Source organism: Cydia pomonella, chromosome 2 (assembly GCF_033807575.1).
Source record: "Cydia pomonella isolate Wapato2018A chromosome 2, ilCydPomo1, whole genome shotgun sequence".
NCBI classification, from domain to species: Eukaryota; Metazoa; Arthropoda; class Insecta; order Lepidoptera; family Tortricidae; genus Cydia; species Cydia pomonella.
The window spans coordinates 15,937,044-15,956,442 of record NC_084704.1 but is presented as its reverse complement, the minus strand read 5'-3'; the positions used below and the strand labels follow the sequence as shown (position 1 = coordinate 15,956,442).

At 38.0% G+C, this 19,399-nt stretch overlaps 1 protein-coding gene across 5 annotated transcripts in view; it reads left to right on the top strand.

Moving 5' to 3' along the window:
• Positions 1–5,604: 5,604 nt before the first annotated feature.
• LOC133534473 (protein nubbin-like) overlaps positions 5,605–19,399 on the top strand; it is a 79,097-nt gene continuing 65,302 nt past the window's right edge. For 3 of the 5 annotated variants that reach the window (XM_061873618.1, XM_061873620.1, XM_061873617.1), the window contains exon 1: positions 5,605–5,798. In XM_061873618.1, coding sequence (XP_061729602.1) covers positions 5,699–5,798 — 100 coding nt within the window. In that variant the 5' untranslated portion in view covers positions 5,605–5,698. The other 2 variants (XM_061873619.1, XM_061873622.1) reach the window with 2 other exon arrangements.

Genomic DNA, 19,399 nt, shown 5'->3' with positions numbered 1-19,399 from the left:
ATCTGTGATAATGTAGTTATTGCTTCATAAAATCATAACTACGTCAAAATCGATTTGGTTATGCATTCAAGTTTGGAACATCTCTGAAAAAAAAGCAATTCGTTTTGACCTTTATTCTAATATCAGTCGAGATGCATTTTTGTTCGAAATGAAATGTCAATTGTATACAATTTTGACATATCTCGCATGTTAGTTTGTATCGAATGATACGGAAATAGGCCCCCGACTCTAGTTTGTCACTGAATTTAAAAAAAAAATACTACATGCAGAAAAAAGTTTTCTTTTACCGCCATTTGACGAACAGTTTATGTTTTAATGGTTTTAAGTATAAAATGAATATGTTTAGTTATAGCAAAAAATTCGTGTAAAATAAGCGATAAAAATATTTCGGTAACGCCACCACATATCCGCGAGTTCCGCCAAGAGAGCAACGATTTGGCAACCAAGCCCTAGCGAAGACTGTAATTTGGGTTAGTTAATATTTCATAAACAGTTTATAATATGTGTGTAGATAAAGTAGTGTATGTAACTGTACATAATTCGGCATTAAAACACTCGTGTGATCTTTTTAAGAAACTCACTTCGTACGTTTCTTAAACCCACACTCGTGTATTTTAATGCCTTTTATTATGTAGCAGTCACATAAACTACTATTGCATATTTAGTTTTTGCAGATAAGAGCTAATTTTCAAAACCCAGATTATTTTTATTTCTTGATACATATATTTTTCAAGTAACTCTTTTTTTGTTAAGAGTTCGATCAGATTAACTCAAATTAAGGTACAAAATGATTGTACACACAGCTTATGTGACAGCTTGAGTAACCGTCCTGGCAATATATGGCACATGTCTCCGTGCTAATTGCAGAGTGGTGTCAGCCTCCGTTATCAGTATCTATGCATTATGCGCTGGCGCAGCGGGTGCGCGGCGATAGAGCCGTCGTGCGCTCGCGCAGCGTGACATCGGACAGATAGCATACACATATACACAGGTACACTACTGGAAGTGACAGTTATGTTTAACTTTTTTGATCTTATTATACAAGAAAAATATAGTGACAAATTTACAACAATACTTTACATATTTATTACCTTTGATAATAAGATTACCAAAACAGTTTTCCTAGGTTACCTATTTTGCTGCTATCAACACATACTTTTTAATTTACCTTGTTATCTCCATTTTAAATGACATGTACGTTTAATAAGGAGTAGCTAATTTAATAATATTGAATATGGTAATAGTACCTGGTCCTTTTACATTCCAAAAGCTTTAAACAGCTTTCCCATCGATGTAATTGAAATCATAAATAATAAACCTAGTAATATTAAAGCTATTCTTAAAAAAACACTGATAGATATACGTGTAATAAGACTCAATAGCATATATAAATATTAAATTGTAACTAAATAACTTAAACCGGGGTTGTATTCCCATATCCTTGCCTTATAATCTTAATTTTGTCCATATAATCTTAAAAATATGAGGTTAGTTCTAAGTAAATGGAAATGTAATTCTGTTTCTATAACAATAAACAGTTTAATTTTATTTTTATTTAACTGACATTAAACTAATTTTATGGTTTATACTCACGTGTCACTCGCGCGACATTTTTCGGAGTGCCTATGTCTCCTTTCTCAAGCACTAACAATGCGACCAGCGTTAACGACGGCCGTGTTTCGCGTATTGCTGCGCGCCGCGTCGCACGTTAAACCGTAACCCGTAACCGTAAAATTAGTTTAATGTTAGTATGTCTCACGACAGTTTAAATTCGACTACATTAACTGGCTAGTAGTGCTAGTACAATACTCTATGGTCACTTCCACGCTTTTGCCACAGCACGCTTCTTTAGTTCTTCGACTTGGCAATTCGGTTCTAACATAAATCTGCATGTCGTGCGGGAGCCGGGAGCTTCGGGGTGAGCGGGCGGGGAAAGGGAGGCTGCCAGGTGCGGGGGCGGCAGATGGCGCTCTGACCCACATCTCGACAATAAGCATCAATCTGAACCTTCTACCCTTGAAATAAGGCTGACAACCTGGAGTGGGGTCAACTGCTCGAGTAACAATGGCACACGCACGGTGTAAACAAAGGACACGCGTTTAATTCATCAATACAAATCGATATAAAAATTAAATAGTTTATTTTCGGTTATATTAGTTTGTAACGGTGTTGAGCGGGTGGCGTAATAGTTGCTGCCCATGATCTAAATATTGGGGGTTCACAGTCATGAATGACACTAAAAATATTTCGAATAAATATTGCTGGGAGAAACTAGGTAATTGGAACGAATGTGTCAAAATGTGATTTCTGAATTCATAGGTTTGTGCGTATACAAAGAGATACAATCACAAATAAATACAGATTGTTTATTTAGTCACCTGCAATAATTTACGGGCTGAATATATAGGTCACACTGACCAACTTTTACTATGGGACCAACCCTAAAATCACGAAAAGAAAAATACCTTCCCATAGAAAATGTCAAGGTCAGAGAGCAAGACCTTTTTTTTTGCGATTTCGGGGTTGGTCCCATAGTAAAAGTGGCTCAGTATGACCTATATATTCACCCCGTAAATTATTGCAGGTGACTAAATATGTTTATTATTTATTTAAATACTTGTATAGCAGAAATATTTTTTTGTCAATTTTATAATCGAATCGAATTGCTAATTGCAATCTTATTGTTCATTGGTGATATCTGGTTAGCTACATATGGTACCTACTTATAAAAAAGAAATGCATTTTACTCATATGTATTTGTCCTTACATAAGAGCTTAAAGGATTTTGTGAAACAAGGCATAGGTAACATAAAACATAAGATGTATTCAGAAACGTAAAATATGATAGAAATTGGATTTTTAGTATCATTGTACTCATTCTTTCGAGTATCATTGCTCAAAGGAAGATATTGAGTGGCAAAATACTGAAAGTATTACAGGGGGAAATAGAACGTAATCATGCACTTTCCTTGGATTAAACTAACCAACTCTCTAGCTACTCGATTAACCCCTGTTACTTCTAAAGAATAGCTATTCCAACATACCATGTTGAGCTATTCTATGGGAGGACAACTATGTCGACTAAATTTGCACTTCATTTCTACCTTTTTGGAACTTTTAGGCTAAGTTTTGGTATCATTATCATTTCAATATAGGTAAGTAAACCACGATTTTTCATATAAATTTTAGAATTTACGAAAAATTTTAATTATCTATAAAATAAATCTATCACTATAATGTCATGTACATGATGCAACGAATAGTGTTTATACGCATAGGTACGAAATACAGAAATAAATTTATACATCGTATTTTATATTTGAAGTACAAAAATCATAGTAGCCAAATCATTCAAAGCGCGCTCAGTTGCGTCAATAACTATTAGGTAATCAAACAGTTTTTATTGCTACTTAGAAAAAATTTGGCTTACCTATTGTAATATAGGCATAGGTATTATCCTCTACCTATCATAATCTTCTTTTATCTAAGTTGAATTTTTTTTGTGTAATAAAAATTGTTTACGGTTCATACTAGTCTCACAATACTCTAAATTCTACTCAAAGCTGTAGCTAGTTTTCCAGTTTTATTTATCAGGTATTAGAGGAGAGTGGGGGAATTGGGAACGGCGGGTAGTTAGAAACAGTGAGATCCTACTTCTAATTGCCCAAAAAATCTTAAGTATGTTTAACACAAACATAAAAAGGCGTTAATTTGCCTAAGTGGCTGTGAGATTCGGAAGCTACGCACTTGTGGTCACAATTAATCAAAGAAAATATTTTCAACTTTTGTTATAATTTTTATCACACACCATGATACACGTAAGCATTGAATTTTTATAGTCGAAGACTCCAAGTTTTGTTATTATCCTGTATATGGTATCAGGTTTCAAACCCCAGGTAGTTTCAAGTTCACCAAAAATACAGTCATGAATGATGCTCATTTTGATTGATATGAATTACTTCGGGTAATTAGGAACTAAGCAATTGAAAACTTTCCCAATTGTCCTTGAATTCTTAATGATTTCTACTAGATACTGATTGAAAGTCCAATATTTTTTTGCTTTGCAAATTTTTAAGTGTGCCTTGAGTTAAAAAAAATAAACTTAAGTGATACTAGATTGAAAATCTTCAGCGTTTCCATTTCCCCGCGGACTGCTTCCAATTACCCCATATGATTTCGGGTAAATAAGAATGGCAATGATTTGAATTTGTCCAAATTTTGTATGATAACGTTTGTTTGAAATTATTATTTTATTAAAATTGCATAGACAGAAAACAAAACTAACGGTCAACGTAAAAAAATATTCGGTTTATGACATTAATATACCTTTTTAGAGCGTTTGCATTAAGTGTTCCCAATTCACGAACTCTCCGCTTACCTAGTCTATTACCTTGGAAGTTTGATATGGTCCCTAAAACATACTTTTTTAATATTCGAGTACAAGTATAGTAGTAAATCTTCTTTTGTATTTTCCATGACATCGGAAAACCAATTGTCGGCCGTATAGGTAAATACTGGGCGGTAAATATTCACCGTGGCGATTAACTTGTAACCTGCTCCGAACCTGTCATCTCACGGTGCCAATAATAATAGCGGAAAGCTTCCTAGAACTATCCCAATGGTTGCAGTAGAAGTAGAATATTGATAGCAGACTTGTGTTTAAGTCTGATTCAACCGTCTAGTAGCGCCCGCATATGGGGAATTGTGTTTACTAATAAACCAAATAATTTCTGTATGTATAAGTCAGTAGGTAAGATTAACATTGTTGTCCTACTGATTCCCCAACTTTTGCTCTTTGTCACATAGTTTTATATTACACATTTTTTGCTTTATCAACTAAGCGGCAAATGGTGGCCACATTTTTCCGTGACCGTATACCTACTATGTTACCGAAAAAGGTAATACAATAAATCGTAAATATTAATTCACAACGTAATATGGTAGTTAGAGCTGGTAGAGCCTAATCTATTGTACGTATTTTGGCTCTAGCCTACGGCGCTATCCTAATTGCATCGATCGCCGTGATATTCGCTAATGCGTAATGAGCATGTTAATTGTGAGCGGGCATGGGTTCAAGTTCAGAGCCAAAGGTTGTTGACCCCGCGCGCCGTGACGTCACGCCTCTCCGCCCGCCACTCTCCTAATTTTCCAGCTTAACAAAAATAAATGACAAACAATAATCACCCGCAACGTCGAAATGATACCCCACCGAGTCGTGGGCCGATAAATGAAAACACTCCATTCTTATATCGAAACGAACATGAATGAAAATTGTGAAGACTTTTTACTTCAGCGCCGATTCTGGCGAGCAGTTTTTGCTGCAACACTTCTTGCTGAAGCTTGATTGTATCTTGAGGAATGCGCTACCTACCGCAGCCTGGGTCCGGATGCGGAGCGGAGCGGGCCGGCGCGGGCGGGCGGACGCGTATGTAAAACTCCTCGCGAAGGAAAATCCATAACGGCACGCGGAAAACCCTTTTAATATACGGCACGTAAATAAGAGGCTCTTGCGGGGCGGAGAGGTGCGGCGGGGGAGTGGCGCGCCATTGGCCAGCGCCGCCCCGCCCCCGCCCGCGCGCGAAAAAAACCTCGAGAAAAAAAGCGGATCGGCGCGGCAGTGTCTCACCGACGCGCTTAGTGGGCGGACGCTCGCTCCGGAGAGACGGCGCGACCCACGACCGGCGGCCGCGGCCGCGCCATGCCCGCGCTGGCTCTGCGCGACCAGCCGCTCGACTGCTCCATGCGCCTGCGTGACCTGCCTGCCTGGCCACCCGCGCCGCCGCGCGCGAGGGACCACGGTCAGTAGTGTGTGTCCAGTGCCCAGTGTTTTCAGTGAGACAGCCAGCCGCTGCCTGACCCGTGCATGCCAACCGGACCCGACCAGCATCGCGCAGCCACCCGACACAAACAAATAGTGCAACCCAAACCCTACTCGCGCAACCGTCACTTTGACAGCGCGATTCTTTAGCGGCTTTGATCCCATTCTTCACGACCCCTGCCGCGAGTTGAGTTGTATGTCTCTGGGGTCAGATTTGCGCGCTCCATTATTGTCATTCGTCCGACCCCATCGTTATACAAATTTAAACTGATATCAAATGTCTGACACAACATTAAACGTGCTGACCCTTGGCAGCAGGTTTACAGGTATGTCCAATTTTCAAACGTAACCGAGGGGATATTATGCGAAGAAACTTCAGTAGCCGACAATGTTTTGGATATTTTATGTAAATTATGTAGTTATATAATTATTTGCATCAATTGCCTTATTTCACGGTAAGTATAAGTATTTTGAGATTAAGTAAATACAAGTATTCACATATTTTTAAATTTAAAAAAAAGTGTATCGGTGTCCATAGAGAATTTCCTAAATATTATGAGATTTATAGGTTTATTATGATATCAGCCTAAAAATATCAAATCATATAAATGAACTATGAACTGAGTTCAGCTTAATTATCTTACATTTTGTGTAGGTACTAATAAACAGTACATTAATATATCTACTTGAAATCAACGAACACACCCAAATCTCGAAGGTGTATTAACAGACCGAGGGACCATAATTAAACTCTGGCAACCCTTCCGACCCCGCGCAATATCAATATTGTGCGACAACAAATATCTGGACATAAAAAACGTCAACAAGTCGTTCGGACATAATCCTTTATCAGAAGTAACGCGGGTCAGGTGGCGCGCTGTAAGACGCGGTCCCCGGAGCCCCGGAGCCTGGGCTGCCACCCTCCGCAAATAATATTAACTCTCTCACTCCTTTGTCGCCTCAACTCGTGTGCAAAATGATTCCTTTGACACGCCCCGCATGCACTTCACCTTTTTATTGTGAACTGGAGTGTTGCTTTTCTATTTGGACAAGGAAGGGCTTCTAATAATAAAATTGGCTCCGTCTTATACGGTAAAAGCTTTAGACAATCATTACTCAGCTGGAGGGTGAAAATTTTTTATTTGGAATAATTGTTTATACTATGAATAGCTTGTTCATAGATACTTTTATATTTTTTAAACATACGTATTACATTTTGAAAAGTTATTGTAATGTGGATGTATTTGTTCACCTCTAAATCCAAGAAAAAATTTTAGTAGGATACCTATCTCATGTTTATTTTTGAACCGCAGGCAAACAAATTGTGTAGGAATGAAGTTAAAAATATTAACCGAATGTAAGTGAGACACGTTGAATACATTACACTACTACAGAGGTTCGTCTGTCCGAATATAGGTAGTTTCATGTCCATACACAATACACTACAGAGGTCCGTCTGTCCGGATATAGGTAGTTCCATGTGCATAAACATTACACTACAGAGGTTCGTATGTCCGGATATAGGTAGTTTCATGTGCATAAACACTACACTACAGAGGTCCGTCTGTCCGGATATAGGTAGTTTAATGTGCATTAACACTACACTACAGGGGTCCGTCTGTCCGGATATAGGTAGTTTCATGTGCGTTAACACTACACTACAGATGTCCGGATATAGGTAGTTTCATGTGCGTTAACTAGTTTTAACGCACTCTGTAGTGTAGTCACTACAGCGGTCCTTCTGTCTGGATATAGGTAGTTTCATGTGCATAAACACTACACCACAGAGGTCCGTCCGTCCGGATATAGGTAGATTAATGTGCATAAACATTACACTACATAGGTCCGTCTGTTCAGATATAGGTAGTTTCACGTGTATAAACATTACACTACAGAAATCCATCTGTCCGAATATGAGTAGACATGAATGTCAATAATCCATACACCGAGTGCCTGTATTGCATATAATCTGAGCTAAGCGCACAACATCATCTCATACAAAATTTGCTATATATGTTTCTTTTATTGTTTTCGTATTAATATCTTACGCTACTGGGTTACTGGTGCGAGTGCGCTGCTTCAGAGTAATAACACCATGGGTAACATTTTTTGGAACCTAAATGCTATTCAGTAATAATGTGAACGTGGCGGATATTTTATAATATAAATGTTTTTAAGGGACTTACCTGCCCGTTATATCGTATTCGAACCTCGAATGTGTCCAAACTATGAAAAGGTTAAATACATATTGAAAAGTTGTTGGAATAAGGGCATAGGTATATTTCAATATAATTTCCATATAACAGTAATGCCAGTTATCGTTGTCCCAATGCCAAATTTATACTCTTCTTACTATGCCTCCCGTACGGAAGCAGGGTAGAAGTTATCGATTGTTAGGTTTGAGGAGTAAAGATCAGATTTGTCTACTTTTTTTACATAGGTACAGTCGGCATCAAAAGTAGCGGATGAAACAACACGCCAAAAGTATCTGATTTTCCGGATAACTTTTCCAAATATGGATGAATTTCTAAATTCGCGTTCAAAAGTATATATTTTACAGTCTTAGTTGTTTTATACTAAAGACATCACTTTTTGTTAAGCTGTTACAGAATGGTAGATACTTATGAAGCGTTATTTAATCCGCTACTTTTGATGCTGACTGTACATACTTGTACAGTATCAACCTCAAACTTTATCGTTGTAGCTAAGCAGCTGTTATACTTAGGTAAATGTTTGACATCTAAGAATTAACTCAGTTACTTTTTATCAATCGAAGGTCTTTGTTATCATCTCTTCATCTTCCTAGCGTTCGGATTTTTAATACCACTCACTAACTCAAGGAGGAATCAAATTGCATTGCAAAATTATAATTTTATTTGTTTTTTTATTATTGTTAGTTTCGGACCATTACGGTATCAGTAACTTCACATAATCTAAAAAACCGGCCAAGAGCATGTCGGGCCACGCTCAGTGTAGGGTTCCGTAGTTACTCTTCCGTCACAATAAGCTAAATTGGAGCTTAAAGTATAGTAAATTGTTAACCAAGGGATGAAACGGTACCTTTCACCCGAGTTAAACAAATACGCAAATTTGCATAATCAGTACCTAATTAAAGTAAGTCTTTTTACTATGAAGGGAAAACTTTTTGCGATAACTCAAAAACAGCTAAACTGATCATGTCCGCTATAGTTTTCATTTAATGTCTTTCTTAAGCTCTACTTCCACGATTTTTTAAATATTTTTTGGACCTATGGTTAAAAAGTTAGAGGGGGAGGACACATTTTTTTTTCTTTCGGAGCGATTATCTCCGAATATATTCACTTTATCAAAAAATGTTTCGTGACAACCCCTATTAGTTTTGAAAGACCTTTCCAACGATACCCCACACTCTAGGGTTGAAGCGAAAAAAAATTTCAACCCCGCTTTACGTGTAGGGGAGGTACCCTAAAAAAAATTAAATTTTTAGATTTTATTGTACGACTTTATTGATTTATATATCTTTGCCAAATTTCAGCTTTCTAGCACTAACGACCACGGAGCAAAGCCTCGGACAGACAGACAGACAGACGGACATGGCGAAACTATAAGGGTTCCTAGTTGCATGTCTTTTTCTTCCATTTCATCTCATCATTCACTCGCGTTGGGCTCACACAATTCATTCTCCTTTTCCTTGGTTTTCCTCTCCCGTTACTTCCCTCCACATTCATTCGTAATACCTTTCGCGTCACATGACTTTATTCCCTCCGCATCACATTCCCGTACCACGCTAGGCGATTCGCTTATACTTTTTCTGCTATGGGTGCAACTTCCAGGCTTCCTCTTTTATACTCATTATTTATCCTATCCATTCCTGTCACACTACACATCCATTAATATTCTCATTTCCGCTACATGCAATCTCTATTCATCCGTCACCTAAAGGGCCCAACACTCTCATCCATACATGACGACCGGTCTTATGATGGCTTTATAAATTTTACCCTTCTGTCGGACGGGCATCGGGACGTCACAAATTCTTCCCGTGACCTGTGGCCATTTCATCCATCCTATCCACGGTCAATATCGCTATCGCACTGTATCGGAGCAGACGGGCAATGTATCGCCCCATCGATTTCTATGTATGTTCAGTTTTAGATCTGCTGGTTTTCAGGCCAACAATGCCTCCCGGAGCCTTAAGCTCCATAGTTGCAAAACTTGTAAAAATATGCTCCGAATAATCTAACTAATTGTACCTAATTAATAAAAAAAAAACATTTTCCAGTTCTCGCCGCCAATCCTCAAGTCTACTCTGTACCTCGAGTCCGTCTTCACCCACAAACACAATGTCATCAGCGAAAAGCCTACACCAAAGTGCCTTCTCCTGTACCTATGTCCGACGACAGAGCGTCCATAATAAGCAGGAAGCCTAATACCTTGACATTGAATCTGACGGTGATGCCACCAGCTGACCGGACGCGTGTATCGGTTGTACGTTGACCAAATTAGCTCCACATACTTCCCAGCATCATTCCTATCATTTTAATTCCTATATTTTCATGTTATATGACATAAGCTTTATCCCTATATAGTTGTACCCCTCCCTATATAGTGCATTCCTGTACATCCCCTTTGTTTTTAAAAATGGGAACCAGAAAACTGTTTGAACTGTGTTTTAGTATCTACTTATTACCTTCTTATTACTTGAGTTATAGAACTTATAGACATGTTTTGTACAGAAGCAAAAGTAGAAAAAGCGAGTGACAAGGAATAGAAATAGATATATCTTGACAAACAATAGCTTTATAATGACGTTATCGTCGCATTCACATTAAAATAACAATTGAATTGACGCTAACGATAATGTAATCGAAATGGTGGTGCTGTTTTCCATCAATTACGTGGTAATTTGGGGGTAATAATGTCATCAATGTGTGATGTGTTTGCCTTTACGCGTTATTACGCGCGGACGCCGTGCGCCGGCCTGCGCGGTGCGCGCGCGACTTTGCCTGGGAGCGCCGCGCTCTTTTGCCGCACACGCAACACACCTGCGTTAATAGTAATTTGGCATTATTTCCCTATTAAATCAGACTTGAATACCCGATTTTTTTATTTTAGCTGCCGCTTCCTGAATTGTTACCCACCTTTTTATAAATGTATTTCTTTATTAAGTTCAGTAATAGGTCATGCATGACATAAGCATATCAATATACATATCTTGTCCTAGAGTAGCTATTACCTACACGTCGCATTGTATTGGATTTACGACTAGTTCAATAAAAGGTGAGGGAATAGAAATACAAAAGATCTTACGATATTAACATATTCAGAACAGTAGGTAATTTTGGTTCCGGCGGCATCATTAATGTCTTTTTTATTAAAATACTAAGCAAAATTATAAAGTGTCTAGCATTAAATTAAATTAACATGAAGGTAATTAAATTGTAAGCGTTATAATTAGCAGTATTTTAAAATTGTATGTTTAGGAATAAAAAAATGTAAGCAAGCCATATGAAAAATCAAATTAGTAGATATCTGGGATTGTGCATAACTGCGACACATTTAAGATCACGCCACGACTCACATCAATTCAAGGTTGATACCGTAATCACGTTATAACTTTCACAGCATAGTTCTCATAATTGTTAAATGCAAATGAAATTATAAGCGGATTGTTTATAAAAAAACATTGTAACTTCCGAATAACGCATCGAATATTTTAAACGAACATTAATTTGTTATAATAATGTTTCAAAACAAAACGAGCATTGATGTTTATAAATTCACTCAATTGTTATACTTACATATAAAAAGATCACTAATGCCCGTTTTCCGAGCTAGCTAGAACAGTTGTGTTTGTGTGGGTGCATCCCTGTCACCTTATAAAATAAACTATATATATCGTTTAATAATTGGTGTTTAACAACCTATTGGCTATGTCCGCACATACAGGTGGCTTGCTTAGCGTCTAGAGCCTGGTAGCTTGTCTTCTGGGCGGACGTAGCCGACAAAAAATAAACACGTTTGTTTACTTCGATACACAGCGACTAGCTACTTATCTAGGCGCCAAACGCGCAGTGCGACCGGTCGCGAAAATTCTAGAATGTTCGTTTTACTAATCTACTGCCTAGGTGATTCGCTTAGTTCTACGGCCCTATTCCAACTTTAAGATATGTGAAACATTTCGTAATGATACGATATGGATTAGATATGTCAGTGTCAACGGTTATGTTTCTTGAAACAAAAACGCCAGTTTTGACAATCTTTAGGAAATTTTTGACGTATCCTTAAGTTCGAATCGAGCCGCTAGTCTAGACGCTAAGCAAGCTGCCTGCCTGTGTGGATGTAGCCATTGCCATCGTACTACCATATTTGTGTCTAAGAAAATACATATCGAATTAGTTATATAAACTGACTGCTTAGTTTTTTAGAACCCTTTTAATGATTATTGTATATACCTACGTAATAATACGGTGGCTTCGGCACCGTGCACGTCTCCCAAATGTCCGGAACACCATTATTGCTTGATGGGTAAAGATATAAGATATCTTTAATTATAAAAAAAAATATGGAAAAACAGTTTCTACACAATGAAGAATTCGGTTTCGTCAAGTGTATATAATATTAATATTATACATGGTCAAATTCACTCTTAAATACTTAATATTATACCTGATATTACCACCAACAAATGTATTTGTCATCGTATTAATCAAACGGGTCTCCAAATTCGAATTACCAAATTAATGCAAATGTGTATCCTAAATAATGGTGCTCCCACATTGGTGTTTATAGAGTGTTTTATAACGTTTTAAAACATGGTAACATTCGCTAATAGTTTATAATATTTGTTACAATTCCTTAGATGTCTTAAATCCTCCCACACTGGTAAAAAGGTATAACATGTTGTACAAAAAAAATAGATGTTGTATAACAATTACCCCCGGACCCGGACGGAATTGGACCCGGGTACGTCCTTAAACTACGTCCAAAAGAGAGGCATGGGCATTGTGAATGTCATCTCGCTTTGTGTGGTAGGGCACAGCACAGCGGATGTCATTCCAGATCTAGAGCAGGGCCCAACAGGGGAAGTACCTCCACCTTACAGAAAACTGCAGCCAAATAATACTAGACCCTACTCATAGTGTTGTGTTCCTGCCGGTGAGTAAGTTTGCCAGAGCTCAATGAGGGTGCGGAGTGTTAGGGTCGACAACACGCATGTAACTCCTCTGCAGTTGCGGGCGTAGGTACATAGGCTACGGAGACTGCTTACCATCAGGCGGGCCGTATGCTTGTTTGCCACCGACGTAGTATTAAAAAAAACAATTAATTTATAACTTTATCACAAATTGTTACAGGAGTTATAAATTATTAACATGTTATACAACAATTTGCAACAAGTTTTCGTCAGTATTCAGTGTGGAAGCGCTTATACATCTAACGTGTTTCTTAACGCTTAAAACATTTTACAACAAAAGAGCCGACGAGATTTGTTACCGCGTTGCATTTATAAGTTATACAAAGTTACATAACATGGATAACAATGAGTAACTTTTGTTACAATTTATGATAAAATGTTATACAACAAATGTTTGATAACGTTATATAACACTATACAAATTCCATGCAGGAGCACAATAATACTTGGATTACTATTTTCTACTGGCTAAATAAAAAATTGTCTTCAAAAAGTTGTTCTGCTACCAAAATATTAGATCTATAGAATAGAAGAGAATAGAAAACGTTTATTGCAAAACCATCTACAAACAGCAGCACATTACATAAAAAAAAGATCTAATACACTAAACACATAACTACTTGTAACCTTTACTAACATGTAATAGTTACAGTGATGATGCTGCAATAGAGGCTACAAATGGACACCACTCAGCATATGCTTTAACGTATAAATGCTACGGCGCTGCACTACCCTGGAGCCCAGGGCAAGAAGATAGCTCAGAACAGTAAATGCAGTGTCAGACAGTGATTTTGCAAGTAATATTTAACACAAGTTAGAAACTAATGCATGGAAAAATTTCAAAGCGGAAGTGAGTGGGTTGGGAATATCTAAAAATATATACAGGTAAAGTCAGACATGTATTTAGTTGTTTATATAGTGGAGCATATATACATACAAAAGGGAACTCGCTAAAGATAGATAAATAATTCAATATATAATATAAAATAATCATGATCTAACTAAGGTTCATGGAACGCGAAGAACACGGCAGTTGGAAGCTGAAAATATATTGTTTAGGTAAGTTTGAAAGTGAATAATGTTTTAGGGTTACGTATTGGAGGGGGTATGTTGTTCCAGCATTTTGTAGCAGAGTAGCGAAAACTGCCACGAAATGCTGCTGAACTGCCGTGTTTCGGACAGAGAAGTCGAATGCCATCTCTAATTGGACGGGAGGAGAACGACAACTTGTTAAAAAGGTATTGGGGTTGTTGAAAATTTATCACACTGAAAAGTAAGGTCGCAAAGTGCAATGATCGACGTGCTTCGTACGTGATCTCTCACCACATAAATAGATTTGTTTCTTATTTTTATGAACAAATCAACAAAAAGGTCAAAATGTCATGTTTCACATATATTAGCTAAAAAACCTAATCAGAGTATCCCACTACCAACGTGGTCTTGTCTGTCCTACCCCTAGAGTGTCATTGCAAATCCGGAGCGCCAAGATCCAAATGGGACGGAACTGATATCACTTATGAGAACGCTTGCATATTACTGTGTATCCCGTAGTGCCGAAGACGTTGAAAATATGTATACTTAATACATATTTATTGTTTTTTGTTCCACTCAAATAAGTAATACTCTATTTTATTGGTGAGCTGGTGACATTATAGAGATATAATTAATGTTTAGGTACAACAGATATATTCAAAAAATAATGCGCGCGCTCAGGTTCTGATAGATCCAGGATGATTGTATGTATTAATTTAATGTTGTTCTGTAATATTTCCGTTGTAGTTTTGATGTAAATGGTGATCACTTACAATCTAAAATCAGCACTTAGTCGGTTGTCACGCTTGCGTCGCTTTATGCTTTTCTGGCAAGATGTGTAGACGCAGCTTGGAAGCGTGCGTGCGCGCGTCGGTCCGCTCGGCGCTCTTAATGTCTCATTATACGTGTCTAATTAATTTCATGCTTATGCAAATTCGCCGCGATACACATCGGCCGGCTTCATTCTCTGCCGTGTTATTAATGTCTACTACATTAAAAGCCTAATTATGATTTCTGTTTGTTTATTCAAATGACATGTGGGATTTTTAAGTTTTCGACGTTTCAACATTATGGGGCCAATGTTAATCGAAATAATGGTTTATTATAGGTAAAATAATAAAGTTTCTCAGGGAAAACGCGACGACGCGCCGTGCGACGAGCCGTAGGCAAAATACTCGTTACTGACGTGATTTATTTTATTGCTTGAAGTCTGACTTTGAATAATACTTTAATAATTTATTTTGGGTAATAAACTCAAATTACCTAAATCTAAATGCTAACGTAATTAGATTATTTAGATGTACTAAATATAACTCCACACATTGGTTCGACATCTAGAATAACACTTAGTTTATTTTCTTGAATTAACATAGTAATAGGTTGAGCTACTCTCAGATGTTTTTTTTCCACTCCACTAGCCTAAGTCGAAAAGGTCACCTGCCACTTGCCTAAAGTTAATTGTTGTGTAAAGCTCCAGTGTCGAAGCATATGGCTTATTTTAGCCTGTAGCCTGATGTTTCTATTTCAATACTGCTGGTTAGTAAAGTTAAATGAAACATTAAGAGGCATATATTCTGCGGACCGGCACAAAACCTCTTTTGAGTGTTAACCAATCAACGAGATGCTTTAATAATAATTATTAGCCTTTCAAAAGAAACACCGATAAGAAGGCTTTCAGACCAACGAGTGCATATCGCCACCCTTTCACTGGCGTCGACTTAGTTTTGCACCTAAATGCTGAAATCTCTTCAAACAGGCTTCAGTTTTGCTTCAGAATCGGGTAGACAACGTGGTTATTACCCTTCGGGCGTGCAGCAGCGTCCTGTGACGCGGGTCGAGGCGAGACAAGTGTTAACATTGAACGTGCTCCCGTTACGGCCGTATCGATTTTCGTATATGGGGCAATGTTTGTGCCCGCTGCGAGCCATGTGCGTGAGTCCAGGGTGGATGCGGGGGTGAAACATAGCGGGGGACGCGGGGGCGCCTAATTAACCACCGCCGGTCAACGACACGGACAGAATCTCGTCTCGAGAATCCGCGACACCAAAATAGAAACCTCTAATTCTGCGAAGCGATCTGTTGCTCGGTTAATCGCGAGAAAATCCCGAGGTTTTTACTGAAAATGTTTCTAATAGAGTCGTCAGTCTCGTCTGATTAGCATATCGTTAGGCAAGCGACTCACGCGATTTCGTGTTAACACAAATTATTGTAACTGATAACGCGTCACCGCTTCATAAAAACACTCGTGGAAGAGAAATCAGCATTCGCCTCGATCAGTAGCCACGCCTTGCGTGTTAGACCTGTGGCCAAATTTGGCTCGTTTCGTTTTCATCTGCATATTTTATGTAATTAATATTTATATTGCTTTCCTTGCGTACAAGTCAAGGTAAAAACATGTCAAATTAGTGTATTAGCTACTCGAAAACTCATAAGAAGCGACAATGTAGCGCCAAAATGACAGTAAATGTTTGTCGACGCCGCTGCCGCTGATTTACATTCCTGCCGCGCATCTGCGGGGGAAGGGCGCCCTCGTTCTTTCTTTTCCCAAATTGGATTTAAACATTGTGAATTACCTTTCTTTGATTCGCGGGTTAGCCAAATGGGGACGATTTATGGAGTAGCGAGCAGGTCGGGTCCCGCGGGACCAGCGCATTGCTCGCTGGCCGGCACTATTTCACGCGCGCGATTTACTGAGGGGGGGCACCTGACCCCACTTTAAATAGAAACTATCCGCTCGTTTATTTCCCTAAGTCTAATGCGATGCCTTCTAAGATAAGCTGAGGTCCGCCTTACATCAACAAAACACTGCCATGAAGTGTTGTGCTTCTGTATTTTCTGCGCGACAGCGGTTACCAATCTGCTCCGCTTTAGTTTTTGTTGTGGATACCTCCGTCACACTTCAAGTGGCCCTCCCAAGAGGTCTAATTCTCTTTCGTCAAGGTTATTTTACAGATTTAAAACTCTACAACATTCCCACAAAACTTTTATAGGTATCTACTATGATTCCCTTTGAAGTAACTGCCTATACCCTGTCTCCCTCTAGAAATAATCAGAAAAAAACTAGCCGAAATGTGTTCTAACACAAATTCACATACTTGATAATAATATCAAAATTTTGCATAAATATCATGTGGCTAGTAGCAATTTTGCAGAATAGTTGTGTATGCTACATAATTCCATTTCAATGTAGAGAGCTTAGGTAAATAATGACCCCAAAAGTTCGCCAATACGTCGCCGACCGAACCGTCCCTTGGGTAAAGTGACCCTTTCATTTTTCACCGTTCGAGGGCAGTCGGTGCATGTCTTTAAGTTGGTGCGGCTGCTTAGTCGTTATTTGCGACACGCGATACACAACATGCTGCGAGGAAACGCAACACAGGTAAAAGGAAACGTAACAAATAAATTAACAAGTCCGTATGAAATATAGCAGGTTGCTATATTTGCCTATTCAGAATAGGCAGTAATATGCTTTTTCAGTAATTTTTTACTCGATACGTTTTGGCAAGATTCGAGTAAGCCTAAATGCAGTTAAACATCTTGTACAGTCAGCATCAAAAGTAGCGGATCAAATAACGCTTCATAAGTATCTACCATTCTGTAACAGCTTAACAAAAAGTGATGTCTTTAATATAGATAGTAAAAGATATATTTTTGAACGCGAATTTTAGAAAAATCTACATTAGGAAAAGTTATACGGAATATCAGATACTTTTGGTGCGTTGTTTCATCCGCTACTTTTGATGCTGACTGTACCTATAGTGAATTCATGGACTAGGTACTCTTGCAATGAGCCTATGTAAATACAGATTTTTTTATTACATAGAAATATTTCAAATTGTACAGTCAGCATCAAAAGTAGCGGATCAAATGACACTTCATAAATATCTATCATTCTGTTAGGGCTTAATAAAAAGTGATGTTTTTAATATATAACTACTAAGCCCGTAAAAGATATAGTTTTGAACGTGAATTTTAGAAATTTATCTATATTTGGAAAAGTTATCTGAGATGTCAGATACTTTTGGCGCGTTGTTTTATCCGCTACTGCTAACTGCACTAGATTTTACAGGGAAAGCTCAGTAAAAACTACATTTTTTTAAATATGTTTATTAAAGTAATTATTAATGAATATTATATGGTTACTCGTTTGTTGGATTACCTTATGCGCTCATTAACTTCTGTCTCACTGCGCACAGTGCCCGGCGCAAGCGCCACGTTCGTCCCTAATGACCATGGTGTAGGATAATTTACGGTCACCGTTTGGATTATTCTATTAACTTTGACTACATAATGGTCCGCCCCCGCATTTGACGATATGACACGATCGTTGAATTTGGCAAGCAACGGTCATCGGCATCGTCGCAGCTGCTGGACCACGCGTCGAGAGGCCATTGTATGTGCACACGCCGCTTATTGCACCTTCACTAAATAGATGAAATCTATCACATTCGCACATTCAGTATTCGATTTGGCAACTGTCAAAGGTTTTACTTTAATACTGTGCCAATTGACACTTAATAGCGATGAGTGTTTTTTTTTGCACTGTAGCGTACGAGTGAATTGCGATAAAATTGTACATATGGCCCGATTCGAAGAATGATTAAGACACGTTTAAGAACTTGGAAAGAGCTTTAAAAGATCGATATTTAAACGACATGTTGTCAAACGACACTACAAAATTGACGTTTATTTCGATTCCGCTGTGATCCCAGTGTAAGATCTATCTACGATATTTCTAATGTTAAAGTGTCATTGGTTGCCCGAATCGACCTGCTTGTGTCAATTTTACGACATACAATTGATATCTAAATGAGAACTTATCTAAACCAGAACTTATCGTTATCGTATCTCATTCGTCGATTCGGGCCGATAGTTAAGGACCTGTAATTAGTCAAAAATTCATTGATTCCAATGTATTACGACAACTAAGCTATTTCTATTTAAGCTATATGCATGAAAGTATGTTAAGAATATGCTTATGTATTGTGTATAAATTTACATGGTTAATTTTGATGACACAAATGAATCGGTTACACAGGTCCTTAACTACGCTTAATTATTAGGTACATAATATGTACATTTTTTGCAATTCACCCGTACCTAATCTATATCTACTGTATCGCTACTCCTGTTTTAAAATAAAAGCCGGTGATTTTGGCTGTTTTTCTTAGGTATATCTGCCGGGTAGTCTTCCAAGTTATTTCCATAAAACCCGAGCTGAATATTCTAGTAAAACTGGATAACTTTCTTATGGTATTTAAACCATAGAGTTAGTGGTGGCTGCCCCGAATTCACATAATAAATACTGTTTGAAATTATTATTTTCTGTACATAAAGTAATTTTGGACTATAAAATAATCCGCATTAATTCGCCG